General features: G+C 38.6%; 1 protein-coding gene and 1 pseudogene across 2 annotated transcripts in view; one reads left to right on the top strand and one right to left on the bottom strand.

Moving 5' to 3' along the window:
- The window catches only part of COBLL1 (cordon-bleu WH2 repeat protein like 1), a 70849-nt gene extending 55451 nt beyond the window's left edge, over positions 1-15398 (bottom strand). Inside the window, 2 exon segments of the mRNA XM_021711437.1 lie at positions 14952-15140; positions 15361-15398. Of these exon segments, the coding sequence (XP_021567112.1) occupies positions 14952-15140; positions 15361-15398 (227 nt within the window).
- Positions 10570-11602, top strand: LOC103258568 (annotated as a pseudogene). The gene has a single exon (XR_002481869.1). The product of XR_002481869.1 is annotated as an ATP synthase subunit gamma, mitochondrial pseudogene (transcript).
- Positions 15399-18383: the final 2985 nt, after the last annotated feature.

Genomic DNA, 18383 nt, shown 5'->3' with positions numbered 1-18383 from the left:
AAAAATTAGCCGGGCGTGGTAGCGCGCGCCTGTAGTTCCAGCTACTTGGAAGGCTGAGCAGAAGGATCGCCAGAGCCCAGCAGGTCAAGGCTGTGGTGGCCGGGAGCGGTCACTGCCCTCCAGGCTGGGTGACAGAGTGAGACTCCAACTCAAAAATAGATAAATAAATGGTTTGCCATGTGGTGTACTTATTAGCCTTTCACTGGTGACTTACAAACCACCACTAATTTAGAAGGGGTCAAATTAAGAAAAGGAAAAAAAAGGGAAACTTCTAAATATAAAAACTGAAAAATAAGAATGCAGAGGTACTAGGATACAAAGTCAGAGCCAGAGGTGGCCCCAAGAACATAGAACTCTTGGGAGTTTATAATAAGATTATAAATGGCAGGGAGTTTTCCACGGGAAGTGAAACAGGGGTTCAAGGCCAGTATTATCTAGATCTTAAGGAGTTGAGTGACCTCAAGATGTCATCTGGGTTCCATCTGCACTCAGGTGTGAGTTCCTTCTCTAGCAGGACCACATCTTAGCAATATTTACTCCCAGGACCTAATGGGATGTCAGGCACATAATGAGGTCAGTGTTGCTAAATAAGTAATTTAAAGGAAACAGGGATTATTTTTCTCTGCGGTAAGTCCACTTGAAAGTCCATAAGCTCAAACACACAGCAAAGACAAACTAAAAGTAAGTTCTAAGCCCCTCAAGTGACTGAACATACCCCCTCCCTCTGGGCCAAAAGAAACTCGAAAAACTAAATTCCAGGCCATAATGGGAAAAGAGGTCAGACATGCCTCATCATGACCACCCCTTTTGGAGTTTAGACACAACTGACTAACATTAACATTAAAATAGAGATCATAAAACTGACAAAACAGACTGTGACAATGAGATACCAAATTCCAACCTGGCTCTGGGACAGCACCGCATGACAGGTAGCAGGCAGTAAAGAAATAAATATATTTTACCCCCAAAATATTTCTTTGACATATTTTGGAGTGGCCCTGTGCAATGCTGTGTCTTAGGAAAATTTGTATCTATAGAGAATCTCCTTCCCTAGATCTTTCCCAGGCCCAGGAGAGACTTAAGAGTCTGATATCTTTTAAGCTCCAAAATATTTACCATCTATCCTCTCTGAAGCCAGCTACTTAAGCCTGCTACTCAGAGGCTTCATCTACATAACAAGAACCTTGACTCCTACAACCTCTCACATCTTAAGCATTTCTTTCTACTGACTTCAAATTCTTTAGACAAAGTTTAAATCTTTCAACCAAATGCCAATCAGAGAATATTGGAATCTACCTGTGTGCTGCCCCTCCTTTGAAATGTCCAAGATATACCTTACATATTTTAATTTATGTCTTTGCCTATAACTTGTCTTCCTAAAATGTATAAATCATGCTGTTACTCAACCACCTTGGGCACATGCTCTCAGGACCTCTTGAGACTGTATTTCGGGCCGTGGTAACTCTTTTTGGCTCAGGATAAACATCTTTACATACACAGTATGGCTTTTTTCATCAACCTAGGCAAAATACAACTAACATCTCTGTACAGTATCTGATGCATGAGAAAGCAGAGATGTTGAAAGAAGACTCATCTGCTTTAAATTAAAAAAAAAAACAACATTGTGGAAGTTGTGGTTTTAAAAAAAAAATTAATAAACTTGAAGTGTCTAGAGCCATGTCATCTTCACATGCTTTTGTATAAAATGTTAAGGGGCTAAGACCTTTCCCCAAAACAGCCTTAGACAAGTTTGAATGCTTTAACTATTTAATTAAAGCCTCGGCATTCAGCACGAAAACACAGAAGAGATGACTCTATCCAGAAGATTTAGAGGGTGGGAATTACTGACTAACTCTACCACAAAAAAAGTCATAATATTATAAATGTAGGACATTAACTATTAAGCAAGTCCTGTATCCAATTAGGTTGCTGCTGGAATTAACCAGTCACAAAGTGTACCCAGAGAATATGAAATCATCTCTTGAATATAGTTTAGAATTATAGACCTGGATGCCAAACTACTTCTGCCAAAGACAATAATTTTGGTTTGGAATAATAATCCCCAAGCTGATACACCTGACAGTAATTGGCTAAGGGGTTTGACCACAGGATTACCAGAGAAAACAAGCCCGTCTTCCTGTTTCCTAAGGCAGGAGCACACACCAGCAGGTCATCTGAAACCTGAAGAAAATTATTATTATTATTTATTTTTTTAACCTATTTTTTATTTTAAAATTGTGGGGTACAGTTAAGGGTTAGGTATACAAATATGCATTGTGCAGGTACCCTTGTTGATGAGGTGTGCGCCCCCCCCCAAGATATCTACTACCGTTAATCATTAAAAGTGGAAAAGGATTAGATGAACTTGGTCCTCACATCCTCATTCAAATGAGAACTATTGTAGTCTCTTCTCTTCATTTACCACACCACTTTGCACTTTTGTTTATGATATCACTAAACAGAGTCTGCTTTGCATTACAATTTACAGGCATTTTTCTTTATAAGACAAGGTAATAATTTTCTAGAGGACAGACATTTTTAAAAACTCTTCTTTGAAATGAGGAAATCCCCATAAGATTTCCCGCTTTCTTTAAGAAATAAATAACAATTCCTTGTTTTAATTTCATATCTATTATCTCATTCAAGCCCACGACTGCCACTCTCACTTTATGAATTGAAAAATTGAGGTTAGAGAGGCTACACGGCCAGATTATGCAAAGCACATAAAGAATTTGGGGAGCAGTAAGGATTAAGAGTCTGCTGAATCCCAAATCCAGAATTACTTCAGCTATATTTTAGCATCATGGTACCTCAAGTTCTGCCCACCAGGAGAGGTAGATGATTTGGAACAGACTATCTGCTATCTGCTGCAACTTGAGTTCACGGATCGATCATGCCCCTGAATTCTCTGGTGACCCTTTTTGTATCCATGACACAAAGGACGTAAGATCTTGCCCTAGTTTTGCTACCTGCTGGATAAGACAAGATTTCAATTTCTGTGTCTTAAAGATCCAAATGGGCTGAGCATGGTGGCTTACACCTATAATCCCAGCACTTTGGGAGGTTGAGGTGAGAGGACTGCCTGAGTCCACAGGTTCAAGACCAGCCTGGGCAACTTGGTGAGACCTCATCTATACAATAAATCAAAATATTAGCTGGGCATGGTTGTACGTGTCTCTAGTTTCAGTTACTTGGAAGACTGAGGCGGAAGGATCACCTGAGCCCAGCAGGTCAAGGCTGTGGTAACCGGGAGCATGCCAGTGCACCCCAGCAGAGTGGGACTCCAACTCAAAAAAAAAAAAAAAGATCCAGATGGGTATCAAAAATGCTGGTTACTAAAGAGCTTTCAGATTATCAAAGGGTCAAAAATTGCTTGACACCTTGTTTGGTGAATTTCCAAAGCCTGCAAGTATAAACTAAGTCATTTACCCATATGTTGGCTGTGTGATTTATCATCCAATCTGGAACACCTGAGAGTGAAAGGGGGGTGTTATTAATAATGACTCTGGGATAATGGATGCTACCAAGGACTGTCCTAGGAAAGTGGGGGTGACAAAACGATATTTCGTAGAGATGGGTTGGAAGTTTCTGTTTAGGGGTTGAACTCTAAGAATAAGATTCTTCCTTAGATTCTTAAAGTTGCCCCAATATCTAACAAAGTATTTTACATATCTTTAATCAATCCTCAAAACTGAGTGAAGTTGTTTCTCTCTGTACCATGTAAACACACACCAACAACCCAATTAGACTTACCAATGATAGTACAAAAATTTTGGAACATTCTCTATTGTTACTGATGTTTATCCATCTTATGCTAACCTACCTAGTTCAGTAATGAGTTCAGGAATGAAGTGATGCTCTCCAACTATGTATGTGCAAGAAATTAAGTGGGCCAGGTACATTAAAAAAATCTATTCTCAAGGCTGAGATGAGTCAATGCGTACTGAATTATGCTACAACAAACATTTTGTCAAAAGTAACTCAGAGAATTGCAATTTGAAGATAAGAATAGATCAGTAATGGAGCATGGGGGCTCATGCCTTTAATCCCATCAATTTGGGAGGCAAGGAAGGAGGATTTCTTGAAACCAAAATTTGTGACTAGCCTAGGCAATATAATGAGATCCCATCTCTTCAAAATAATAAAACAAATTGGCCAGGCGCGATGGCTCATGGCTATAATCCCAGCACTTTGGGAGGCCAAGGTGAGAGGATTGCCTGAGTACATGGGATTGAGACCAGCCCAGGCAACTTGACGAGAACTCATCTCTACAATAAATCAAAAAATTAGTAGGCATGGTGCTCAAGCCTGTAATTCCAGCTACTTGGAAGGATCAGGCAGAAGGATCACCTGAGCCCAGCAGGTCAAGCTTGTGGTGGCCATTGCAATGGGGTATGCCACTGCACTCCAGTCTGGGTGACAGAGTGAGACTCCAACTCAAAAAAAAAAAGATAAATAAATAAATAAAATTAACTGGGCGTGATGGTGCATACCTGTAATCTGAGCTACTTGAGAGGCTGAGGTAAGAGGACTGCTTGAACCCAGGAGTTTGAAGCTGCAGTGAGCTATGATCATGCCATTGTACTACAACCCGGATAACAGAGTGAGACCCTATCTCAAAAAATAATAACTATCATTATGATTATTATTATAAATCAGGTCATTATTAAACTGATAAAAGTCATTATATACTAGAAGCAGATATTTCTAAAAGTAAAAAATAAATTTAGAGGGTCACCACTTTAAGCTCTATTTCTGGTCATTTATCTTGAATGTATATTCAGGGGTAATTATGAATAATTACCTCTATAAAAACTGTGATTTAAGAAGATACCTATCAAGCACATGCACACACCCATTGTAAAAACAAAAAATGTTTACAAATACATCTCACTGTAATTAGGGCAGTTTGAATATAAACAAAGATAAGATTAAATTGTATTGACATAAAAGTTGAAGATCATTAACTTAAAAAAACATATTATACTGTTATGTTATATTTAATGCCACAGTGATGTACAAAAGAAAATGCATATGTAAGTATGGGTGTATGTATGTGAAGAAAAGGTTAAAAATCACAATGTTTAAAGTTGTAATCTTTCTGCTTAATCCTGACATAGTGCTGTAGATTTTTTTGCTTATCTATATTTTGCAACTTTTTTTTTTTTTTTTTGAGTTGGAGTCTCTGTCGCCCAGACTGGAGTGCAGTGGCACGCTCCCGGCCACCGCAGCCTCAACCTGCTGGGCTCTGGTGATCCTTCTACCCCAGCATTCCAGGTAGCTGGAACTACAGGCATGCGCTACCTCGCCCGGTTAATTTTTTGATTTATTATAGAGATGAGGTCTCGCCAAGTTGCCCAGGTGGGTCTTGAACCCGTGAACTCAGGCAATCCACTCAACTCGACTTCCCAAAGCATGGGATTACAGGCTGAGCCACCGAGCCCAGCTTATTTTGCAACTTTTTAAAATGTCCAGCTATGCAGTGGCTGTGAGCAATGCCACTGTACTCCAGTCTGAGCGACAGAGTGAGACTCCTACTCAAAAAAAATAAAAAATAAAAAAAATAATAAAATGTCCAGCTATCATATTTGTAACCATAAAAAGTTTAAAACTAAAATTAAAACGGGTCATTATTATAAAATGTAGATGCCAGAAAAGCAAAGGGAAAGGGTGGCCTTCCCAGGAACAATGTTTCAAGGACTTTTGTGAATACTTTGTCACAACTCTTTCCCAGGGAAGAAAGTGAGCAGCCAACTGGGGCTTAAGTACTCCAGGCTTGGGGCTGTGGGGGACAGGAGGGCGGTACCACTGCCAGGATTACAGGATTTTCCAATTTCACCAATTAAAAACACAAGCAGTATTGCTACACTGAAACATTTTAACAGTTAAAATTCCAACTTTTGTTTTAAGTAGCTACAGCCGAATAAGGATGTGAACCAAAATGTAAGCATTCTTGCAGAGTTAAACATGCCACGCTATAGATTCTTAGGAGTGTTTTTTGAGATTATATATCCTATTATATACATGCATTTGGCATATATTTGTCATCATTTGACACTTTTCAATCAATTTAAGTATGATGTGAACTTCAGAAATTCTTTCGAGATCCAAACTGTTGTGCTGCTGTCATGTTTTGGTTTTTTAAAATAAAAATGACCTGCATTGATCAAGCTTTGTCATTTTTCATAGTCTACTTTTTTCCAACAGGTGGCGCTGTACTCCATGTAAAATTCTTCTGAGCTCCTCAGAGGACCCACCCTATGCCAATCAAACTGTGTTCCTCCAACTCTGTTATAAACTAATGCTACAGGACAGGCAGATCAGGCCATAAATCATATGCAACATGTCCCCGAGTCATTTTACAGGAATAGCCCAGAGAGGTGAGGTGACTTGCTTGAGATCACACAGCTAGTTTGGAACAAAACTATTAACTTCTAGTTGGGACTTCTAGCTTCAAGTTCTGTGCTTCCTTTGTTTTCACTCATGGCCTTCTAAGATTTGCTCCCAGCAAAACAAATTCCTGTCTATGGTAGGGGCATAAAAACCTCTCCTCCTCTGTCATAAACGGTGTTTATTCCTTCTCTCCGTCTCATGGGAGATCACGTGTGACAATATGGCCATAGGACAGGCTAACAAAGAAGATTCATGTCAATCTTTTATCAAATTTCCCAAATTGAACATCTTGCTTTAAACATATATCCCAGAGAAATAGAAGACAGGAAAAAGGAACTAACATTTATTCAGTGAGGAATAATTACCTACCAAACAGACACCTGACTGTAAGATAAGGACCTAGAATGACATACAAATGTAACTATATATTTCCTTATTCTATATAGTAGCTGTAACAGATCAGGCTATAAGTTCATTTTCATTACAAATTAACTTTTCCCAAGTAGACACCACTACTTATGCTAGTGCAAAGTATGGCATTTTCTGAGAAAAACAGCCAGCTTGTTCTGTAACAACAGTAGCCTTTAATGCTACTTTTAGTAAGGCCAAGAGTTGCTTTGTCTGGTGAAACACGTAGTTTACTCTGCCAATTAAATAAATTACACACACACACAAGAAATGCTTGAGGCCAGCAGTGTTTCAATGTTGGTTTTTTTTTTTTTGGACTTGGGAACATTATACCAGTTGACTGTCTCTAATCTGGAAATCCCAAATCTGAAAGGTTCCCATAAGAATTTTCTTTGAGCATCGTCAATGCTCAAAAAGTTTTGGATTTTGGAGCATTTTAGATGTGAGATTCTCTCTCTTCTTCTTCTTCTTATGTATGTATGCATGCATGTATGTATGTATTTACTTATGAATGAGGTGAGGATGAATAAAAAACCAGAATTATCTTTTGGAGAGCAGACCCCTTGAGGTATACAGGCTTCCTCTGCTAGATAAGCGTTCTAGGAACCCATCAGCATCAGTATACTAGCTAGCATTCTTGTGTGAGCCTGCATTCGGCTTCAGTGAATTGTTTTTGGATATTATTTTAACACATGTGCCCCTGTCATGATGGGTGATCTCCATGAACAACCTTCCCACAGAGCACTGAGTGTTCAGCAGTTTTGGACTCAGAACGGCTTGATCTCCATGCTTCACCGTCCCTGTTCACCTGCTCTTCCCCTGAGTGACTTTATTTTGTTTCCCCAGGTGAAAAAGTCCTCAAAGGAAAATGTTTTGCTGATGTGTAAGAGGAAAAAGAAAAAATGGCAGAAGCATTAAAAGTCATCAAAATTGACGAGTTCAGAAATGGCTTTGAGCAGTGGAAAGTGTCTCAAGAGGTGTATTGCATCAAATAGTGAGAACTTTGAAGGTGACTAAAGTTTAAACATGTAAGAATAAATACACAGTTTTTTATAAATACATTCCAGGATTTGGGGGGTTCCCCCCCCCCCGTATATGTATACACATAGACATGTACACATCTTTACTAGACTCTGCTGTATGTTATATATAAATAAAATGTTTTAATTGGTCCTGACTTCATCTAACCAACCATGGGATCAGAATAAACAAAAATGCCCAAGAGTGAAAAGACCACCCTTGATGTAAGATGGCAGAGACAAGTGCCTTTTGGTCACAGAAGAGATGGCATCACTAAGCTTGGGTAACAAAACTGTTCAGCCATCAGACTACCAACCTAAAGCAGGACAAACAAGTTTTTAGTTTCTCCATGAGCATAAAGTCTGTGACCACCCCCAAGCTTACCATTTCCCCTAATATGAATAAGCTCTTTGGTGAAAATCAAAGTACAAACAAGTGCATTCTTCTGAAGATAACTCTAAATTCTCCCATTCCCATAGAAAAACATCCCGAGCACACATTTACCTGAGATGTATGAGGAGGACATTCTAAAAATCTTCCCCAAGATTTTTTTGGGGAAAAAGTATTTCTGAAAAAGTGAGACATAAATGTTTCTAAATATATCATTCAATCTAATACTGATACTACATTCTTCACAGTAAAGGCATAATAAATAACACTCAAAATAAATGAAATATTTGGACAAATTCAGAAAAGATAGTCTCAAAAAATTGTATTAGAGACCTTATGGAGTGACATATGAAACTCTGATTTACCTAAGAAATCACCATGTACTTAAACTTATGTAAAACTGCCTTTCCTAGTTCTCCATTAAATTTTTGTATCAGTCTGTTGAAATTTTTCCTGCTCTTTTTATACAGTAGTAACAAATCCATTAAGAAATTTTATTTTTGTCATGAGACTTCTTCACACAAGGCAGTTAACATTTTTTAGAAATATATGCTTCCTTTTTCTTTTCTTTCTTTTTTTTTGTTGGACTCTCACTTTTTTCATTCAGGATGGAGTGTAGTGGCACACATGGCCACTGCAGCCTCGACCTGCTGGGCTTAGGCGATACTTCCACCTCAGCCTTCCAAGTAGCTAGAACTACAGATGCACGCCACATTCAGCTAGTTTTTGTGATTTATTGTAGAGACAAGGTCTCACCAAGTTGCCCAGGCTGGTCTCAAACCCACGGGCTCAGGCAATCCTCTCACCTTGGCCTCCCAAAGTGCTACGATTACAGGCTGAGCTGCCGTGCCGGCCAGAACATATTTTTCTATTTGAATGTTTCTTTTTGTTTCTGTTATTGCTAAGCATTTTTAAAAAACATTAGGCCAGCTGTAGCTGCAACACTCAAGATAGCCCTAATCACAGTTAAGATAGGCCATATCATACTTTTAAGATATCCCAAATCATACTCTAAAATATCTAGAATCACTCTCCTAAGATATTCAGAATCACACAACTACTTTAACTCATCAAAACTGAATATGAATAATCAGTCATAGCATCTATGAGTCATTCCTGAATCATAAAATGATTAGGAACAAAGTCCCTAAATTAAACCCCATAGTGACAACACTGATATCAATAGATTCTACTCTCAGAAAAACTCTTCAACCCCAAACAAAATTTAAAAAACAATTAGAATTTGGGGTATCCCCATTCTAGGCATTCCTACCTTGCTCTCTACCTGGAAAATATCTTTACTTGAAAGATTCTTGGAAAACAACTAGGGCCCATTCCAAATGCCTCTTCATACCATTTAAGTTGCTATCTCCATTTACTAGTATATAAATATATATGTAAAATATATATATATATATAAAGAGAGAGAGGCAGGCAGGCTTAGTGGGACAATATTCATTTTGATGAATTTATGATATGCTTGCTACATTGCAAGAAATCGTGTTAAGTACTATGAAGAAAAGTAACAATGGTTTCATAAATGACAGCATAGGACACTATGTAACAACCATGGTATAAAGTGTCAGAAGTCAGTGAGTAGTCAACAGTTGATTCTGAGTAGATGGGGGGTGGGGGTAAGAACAGAGTCCTGTGGTGGCTCTTAAGATATGCAAAGGAGAGTAACAAAGAAAACGCTTACTTAATTTCAGGGAAGAAGAAAAGGTGTCCCCTCTCCAGGTTTCATAGTTTAGACCTCCTTAACTTGGCATTGAATTGCTGTTCCTGTAGTCTTTTGTCAAAGGTAGTCCCACAGACAGAGAAATGTTTCAGTCAGATTAATCTGAGGGTGCAAGGTAAATGGAGAGCACCCAAGGTTAGGAAAAGCAACCCAATCAAAAATGGAGGAAGCCAGTATGTGCCAGGCACTGAGAGTATTTCATTTAATCCTAGCAATGTATGACCTACTACTAACAAGCCTAACAATTCAGCTACAACACATTTTCAAAGACAAGAAAACCACAGCCCAGAAACAAAAAGCTGATTGGTGGAAGATTATACTCACGGTTAGGGACCTGGGAGGCTAACTTGCTGGGAGATCAGAAGAGAGAAAAACCTAGGGTCCTTGTAAATTCAAATGTAGGAGAAATGACTGATGCAGAATCCATGCAGTTAGGCATGTAGAAAAGTGAAAGTTTAGACATGAAGAAAAATGCAGCAATCTAAAGGACAGTTACAAAGCAGGCTAAGGAACAAATTCTATTAAGAAAGAGAAAGCGGCCATGCTTGCGCCCACGGACTGTCTGACTGACCATCAGCTGGGCTGCCACCAGGTTTTCTGGTGCAGGCATCAAGGGGCTGTCGGCCAGGGCCTTGCAGCCACAGTGGATCCAAGTTTGAAAATACGGCAATTTTGAAAGATATTACCAGGCGACTAAAGTCCATCAAAAACATCCAGAAAATTTCCAAGTCTATGAAAATGGTAGCAGCAGCAAAATATGCCTGGGCTGAGCGGGAGCTAAAACCAGCTCGGGTATATGGAACAGGAGCTTTAGTGCTCTATGAAAAAGCTGACATAAAGGGGCCGGAAGACAAGAAGAAACACCTCCTTATTGGTGTGTCCTCAGATCGAGGGCTGTGTGGTGATAATCATTCCTCAATTGCTAAACAGATGAAAAGCGAGGTGACCATGCTCACAGCAGCTGGAAAATAAGTTATGCTTGCTGGGATTGGTGATAAAATCAGGGGCATACTTTAGAGGACTCATTCCGATCAGTTCCTGGCAGCATTCAAGGAAGTAGGAAGAAAGCCCTCCACTTTTGGAGATGTGTTGGTTATTGCCCTTGAGTTGCTAAATTCTGGATATGAGTTTGATGAAGGTTCTATCATCTTTAATTGATTTAGGGCTGTCATCTCCTATAAGACAGAAGAAAAGCCCATCTTTTTCCTTAACACCATTGCAGGTGCTGAGAGTATGAGTATCTACGATATTGATGCTGATGTGTTACAAAATTACAAAGAATACAATCTGGTCAACATCATCTACTACTCTTTGAAGGAGTCCACCACCAGTGAGCAGAGTGCTAGGATGACGGCCATGAACAATGCCAGCATGAATACCTCCGAAATGATCAACAAATTGACTTTGACCTTTAACCGCACCTGCCAGGCCATCATCATAAAAGAGTTAATTGAGATCATCTCTGGTGCTGTAGCTCTGGATTAATGAAAATCAAGGTCCATCCTCAGACAAGAGGTAAAAAGAGAAAATTCAGTCAGCTGATTTTGTTTTTAGCTTACTGCTGTCTTCGTCAAAGAAATTGTTGCTCCATCTTGTTTGAATTACTGAAGACAGCAAGATATTTGTAAATTATCTTACAATAAACAACTTAAAGCCAAAAGAAAAAAAAAGAAAGTGGATCATCTAGATGTTAAAGAGATTGTGTTCAAAGAAGGAACCCTAAAATTTCAGAAATGGACCAGTTTTAAAGTGAAAATGTCTCACCATCCCCTAGTGGGCAGGGAAACCTGAACATGGATCTAGATTCCCAGAGTTCCTAAGGAAACAGAAGAATAGTTAACTCAGGGTAGCACGTTGAAAAGCCTAACTATGAAGGGTCACAAGATAAAGAGGTAAAACACGATTCTGATGTTGAAGTCTAAGGTTAAAAAGAAAAAAAAATCTAAAGAACCCAGAGGCTAAATGATGGTAGAGAAGATGGCAATATAGAGAGATGACAGTTTTACCCAAGAAGAAATTTTGAGTATTTGTAATGAAACCAGTGTCACCTGAAAACACAAAGAACGAAGAAAAACACTATTTTTTTTTTTTTAATTTTAGTCTTACTCTGTCACCCAGGCAGGAGTGCAGTGGCATGCTGCTCACGGCCACCGCAGTCTCAACCTGCTGGACTCAGGCGATCCTTCCACCTCAGCCTTCCAAGCAGCTGAAACAACTGGCACGCACCACCACACCCAGCTAATTTTTGTGATTTATTGTAGAGACGAGGTCTCACCAAGTTGCCCAGGCTGGTCTCAAACCCCCAGGTTCAGGCAATCCTCTCACCTCTGCTTCCCAAAGTGCTGGGATTACAGGCTGAGCCATCACGCCTGGCCCATTTTTTTTTTTCAGACAGTTTCACTCTTTTGCCCAGGCTTGTTGCAGTGGCTCACTGCAGCTTTGAATTCCTGGGCTCAAGCAATCGTCCCCCCTTAGCCTCCTGAGTAGCTGGGACTACAGGTGTATACCACTGTGCCTAGCTAATTTTTATTTTTTTAGTTTCTTTGTAGAGACAGGGTCTTGATGTGTTGCACAGGTTGGTTTCAAACTCCTGACCTCAAGTAATCCTCTCACTTCAACCTCTCAAAGTACTGGGATTAAAGGTACCTGGCTCATTATCTTTTTTAAAGGCAGTATATTATTTTTTTCAAGAACTGAAGATGATGGCCATTATCTCTAACTTTCAAGATATCTTTCTCACCCAGCAGTGGGAAGACTCAGGTGCGGTAGAAGTCCACCATAGACAGGCACAGATTTTTCAGTCTCATAAATGGGGCTTCTGGCCAGGCACGTGGGTCATGCCTGTAATGCCAGCACTTTGGAGTAGGAGGCATGTCTGAGTCCAAGAGTTTGTGACCAGCCTGGGAAACTTGGTGAGACTTCCTCTCTACAATACTTCAAAAAATTAGCCAGGGGTGGTGGTGTGTGCCTATAGTTCCAGTTAGTTGGAAGGTTGAGGTCGAAGGATTGCCTGAGCTGAGTGGGCCAAGGCTAAGGTGGCCATGAGTATGCCACTGTACTCCAGCCTGAGCAACGAAGTTAGACTCCTACTCAAAAACTAAATAAATAAGTGAATAAATTAATTAAATTAAAAATAAATGTGGTTACATGTGTGATCCAGCCTGGGCAATACAGTGAGACTCCTACTCAATAAATAAATAAATATATACATACATACATACATAAAAGAGTTCCATGTGTGATACAACCTGGACAACAGAGTGAGACTCCTACTTAATAAATAAATAAATAAATAAATAAATAAACAAATAAAATGAAACAAAAAATACATAAAGTTTCATGTGTGATCTCCAAAACCACTTGTGATAGAAAATAAATGGCAAAATCCAACTTACATATACTTAATAAAAATTTAATAGGTAATTCTATGTACTAGTCACTAAAGTTAAACTTTTCTTTTCTTTTTTGAGTTGGAGTCTCACTCTGTCATCTAGGATAGAGTGCAGTGGCATGCTCACGGCCACCACAGCCTCGACCTGCTGGGTTCAGGTGATTCTTCCACCTCAGCCTTCCAAGTAGCTGGAACTACTGGCATGCGCCACCATGTCAGCCTAATTTTTTGATTTATTGTAGAGATGAAGTTTCATCGAGTTACCCAGGCTAGTCTTGAACCCATAGGTTCAGGCAGTCCTCTTATCTCAGCTCCCAAAGTGCTGGGATTACAGGTGTGAGTCACTGCACCTGGCCAAGTTAAATTTTTATTTTCATCTACTTTCAATAACTTGTAGAGTTATGCATGACTTTGAAGATAAGATTTTTCAGATAGCCAGGCTCGGTGGCTCAGCCTGTAATCCCATGCCTTAGGGAGGCTGAGGCGAGTGGATTGCCTGAGCCGGCGGGTTCGAGACCCATCTGGGCAACTTGGCGAGACCTCATCTCTACAATAAATCAAAAAAAAATTAGCCAGCGTGGTACCACTGGACTGTAGTTCTAGCTACTTGAAAGGCTGAGACGGAAGGATTGCCGGAACCCAACAGGTTGAGGCTGCAGTGGCCGGGAATGTGCCACTGCCCTCCAGTCTGGGCGACAGAGTGAGACGCCAACTCAAAAAAAAAGATTATTTCAGATGAGTTTTTCTAGACAAAACCAGATTGTAAGAATGCAACTCCCAATTTATTCTTTTGTTTTCTTTATATACAACACACACACACACTACTAAGGTCAAAACAAATTTCTAAAACAGAACCCCTGATAACAAACGGGCAGTTGAAGGTAAAAAGGCAGAGCAAGACCAAGTATACTATTCACACAAATTTTCACTTCAGGATGAAATGGAAAATTACACTTGGCTTTGTTTCATTTTTTCCAGTTTTCATGAGGGTACTTAAACATACATGTCTCCTAAATCAAATCTTTACTTTTTATTGGGTTAAAGTTTGATTTTACAATTCTACTTAACTCATCCACACTTTTTAGAAAATAAATCATTCAATGAATTTTTTTTAAAATCCTGCCAATTTATAGACAGACTTATCTATTTTAATAAATAAGGGAGTATTACATTTTAATAGTAGTTAGTAACATCTGCAAAACCAAATTCAAAAAAGCAGCTTAAAGTGCAAAGAATAATTTGGGAAGAAAGGAATTTTCTTGTGGGTCACTGGTTTGCTTTGTAAGCTTTAGCTTACAAAACCAATATAACTGATGACAATTCCTCCAAGAAGGTTGAATTTTTTAAAAATGTATTAAATATCTCATGGATATTAAATGGTTTCAAATATCAAGAATCACTTAACCAGAAATATGGAATTCATAGCATTGACATTAAAACATTAGCAGAAAATTTTTAACACAATTTTAACATTGTTTTTCCTGTAGGTAACTAAACTGAGTGATGGATGAAGTATTTTGTCAAAGGAAAAAAATATCAAGAGGCATGCCACAGATGTCAATGGTGGAACAAGAAAGGGAAGTCCTAATGTTTCATTTGTTCCAGCATTACCTGCCATGAACAGTAGTAGATTTGATAACATCTCCAGGTAGAACCACCGAGAGTTCAACGTCTCTGTCTGTCATGTTTTCTTTCTGTTCCATGATGAAAGTAGTGGATTCTACAGAATCAGCAACTGAAGCAACAGCAGCGCATCTGATCTCAGCTGGAGGAAGTGGTGCCTTGGCTTTTGGCTTTCTCCTAAAATGGAAATAAAACAGAAAATAAAATATATTTTATTTTAAAAATAATTTTCTAATATGATCTAATCTTATAAACTCCCAAATATATACATATAGCTGTTTTTCACATCTAGGAAAAAAATCACCAGAATGTTAACTGTTAATGTTGGAGAGTGGAATTGGAATGTTTTTGTCCTTTTCCAATTATCGTTTTGCTTTGCTTTGAGTACTACGCCTACGTTCTTTGGTAATCACAAGAAACACGATAATCTGACATCTGCCTCCATCACATTCAATGCATGTGCTTGCTATAGCAAATCAAGAGGACAATTTTATTTGACTGGATACACTATAAAAATCCCTAAGGTCTCAGGATGAGGTTCAGTATCTCCCTCTCACGTCACAATGGCTCTTACCTCTGAAGCCTTCATTCTATTTCTCTCAAGTGTGTTTCGCCTCTCAATTCAGGTAAGCTCTACTTTATCCTTCAGCGTCTAGCTAAATTTACCCCCCTGGATCTAACATCCCATACACACAGAATTCCTTCCTTAGAATTGATAGAGTATGCACAACTGATTTTATAAATGCAACATTGTCTATTTTTGCCCCTGGATACCAGTTTCATTTCTCTGCCTACATTTATAAATCCCTGCAAGAAAAAAGCAGGCTAGCTGGGCACAATGGCACATGCCTGTAACCCCGGCTACATGGGTAGCTGAGGTAGGAAGATCACTTGAGCCCAGGAGTTCAAGTCCAACCTGGGCAACATAGCAGGACTCTGCCTTGAAAGAAGCATGGTGTAGATGGCTGTATTTGCCACTACACACAGAGGGCTGTATTTCCTACTGTACCTAGAAATGAACAATGAGTTATAATAGGTTATTTAACAAATAACACATTTGCTTCAGTTAAAAATGCTATAAATAATCATTCTAATAAAAATATTTTTGGTGTCACTAAGGCACCCCTTAACTAATTTATAACAGAAATTGTAGGCATTCTGAACAAACTTATATGAGCCATTTCAATGATTTGATGGGTTAAATGTGAAAATAAAGTCATTATAGGTAATGTTAAAATAAAGTAAGTATAGATAATATCATATTTATGTTTTTACTTAAAATAATATAAACTAAAGTTTTTGAAAGTGTTACCTTTATGAAAAGTTAATTGCTTTTGGAAGAATGAATATAACTCCTTTCTACTCAAAAAATATAATTTCAATTCCTCTCTATCCTTATTTCCTAGGCAAAAAAAAAAAAAGATAAAAGGACTTCTTTATAAGTAAATATGTAACATCCACCTATTCAGCATTTTCAAAGTTTAAGGTATCACAAATCCAAGCATCTTTATGCACCTGTCATCAAGACAGAAGAAAAGTTCCTGTGTTATATACTGATTTACAAAAATTACAAGCCCTTGATTTTTACTAGTATAATTACAAAGGTATATCATACTTTAGAAAAGATTTATTTTATAATAGCAACAAAAATACATTTTTAAACTGTTACAAAGAATGTAACAAGAAGTTTATAAAAATCTATATGCAGAAAAATGTGACCCAACTTCAAATTTTAGAGTTTTTTGTTATGTTGCTTTTTTTGAGTCAGAGTCTTACTCTGTCACCCAGGCTGGAGTATAATGGCATGCTCACGGCCACTGCAGCCTTGACCTGCTGGGCTCAGGTGATCTTTCCACCTCAGTCTTCCATGTGGCTGGAACTAAAGGCATGTGCCACCACGCCCAGCTAATTTTTTGATTTATTGTAGAGATGAGGTCTCGCCATGTTGCCCAGGCTGGTCTTGAATCCCTGGACTCAGGCAATCCTCTCACCTCAGTCTCCCAAAGTGCTGGGATTACAGGTGTGAGCCTGGTCTCAAATTTTAGTTTTTAAATCTGTAGAAATTGGTCACTGTATAAACCATTTATTCTGTAACAATTATTATAGCAGTTTTAGCTAAACACTGGGGATGTAAAGATGAATAAGACTCAGTTTCTATCCCTGAAGGGTTCATAGCCATAAAGAATTGACAGACATATACAAAATTATCATAAAGTTTGGAGATTGCTCTAATAAAGATGTGCACACAGCAACATGTGAAGCTCACAGAAAGAGAACCCAACTGTCCTAGGAATCCAGAAGTGTCTTACAGATAGAAACACGAGCTGGGTTTGGGAAGAATGAATAGAAACTCACCAGAAAAGATATGAGATCATAGATATTTCAAGAAGAAAAGAGCCATAAGAGAAAATGGTACTTCTTAGAATCAAACAGTTAGGTAAAATTCCACAGAGAAGTCAAAGGAGATGAGAAATCAAGTGAATCAACTGAAAACTTTTACAATGAAGAGAATTCAGTAAGGTGGATTTGTACAAAGTTCACATGCTAAAGTCAATAGCCTATGTAAACATCAGCAAAAACTAGTCAGAAGGTAAAAGTTACTTTTATGGTAACAGTTACTTTTATAATAGCAACAAAAAATGAACTTGAAAAGACTAAGTATTACTGTCTCAGCAAATCACATTTCTTTCAGTTGACCAAGCCAAAAATCCACTTTGTCACATACATACAGCCAATTCATGTACAAATTCTGACAGCTTTATATCATAAGTAGATCCAGAATCCACCCACAATCTTGGTCACCAAACACTGTGGTTCAAGCTGCAGACTAGTCTCTCTGCTCTCAACCTTGTAACTTCGGAATCTAGTCTCAATGTAACAACCTGAGTGACATTTTTAAAATGTAAGTCAGATAGTCAGATCACTGCTCCACCCTCTCATAGCCTCCAATAGTTTCCTACCTCATCCAGAATAAGACTTAGAGTCCTATACAGACTTTCATCCATTTATGATGGGCAATGTCCCAATAATATGTCCTAAATTTAAAATATCATAAGTTGAAAGTGCATTTACTATCCAAATAAACCCATCACAGAGTCAAAAAAAATCTTAATTAGAACCATCACAAATTAAAATGTTCCCCAATTTATGAGGGGGTTACATTTCAATAAGCCCATGATGAAGTTTAAAAATCATAAATCAAACCATCATAAATCAGGAACTGTCTATAATCTGTCCTTTTGCCTCCAGCTTTCCCAGTTTCTCTACCACTTTCTCCCTAGGCTCATAGCACTCATCCTGTGAATCTTGCCCTTTCCTTGAACTCAAGAAAAGATCCTCTACAGCATTTGCTCCTGATCTTAAGATATATTTCCCAGCCGGGCTCGGTGGCTCAGCCTGTAATCCCACGCCTTTGGGAGG

The sequence above is a fragment of the Carlito syrichta genome, unplaced genomic scaffold, assembly GCF_000164805.1.
Source record: "Carlito syrichta isolate Samal-C Ts95f unplaced genomic scaffold, Tarsius_syrichta-2.0.1 Scaffold302296, whole genome shotgun sequence".
Lineage (NCBI taxonomy): Eukaryota > Metazoa > Chordata > Mammalia > Primates > Tarsiidae > Carlito > Carlito syrichta.
The sequence above is the reverse complement of the archived record's forward strand: the minus strand, read 5'-3'. Positions and strand labels throughout refer to the sequence as shown.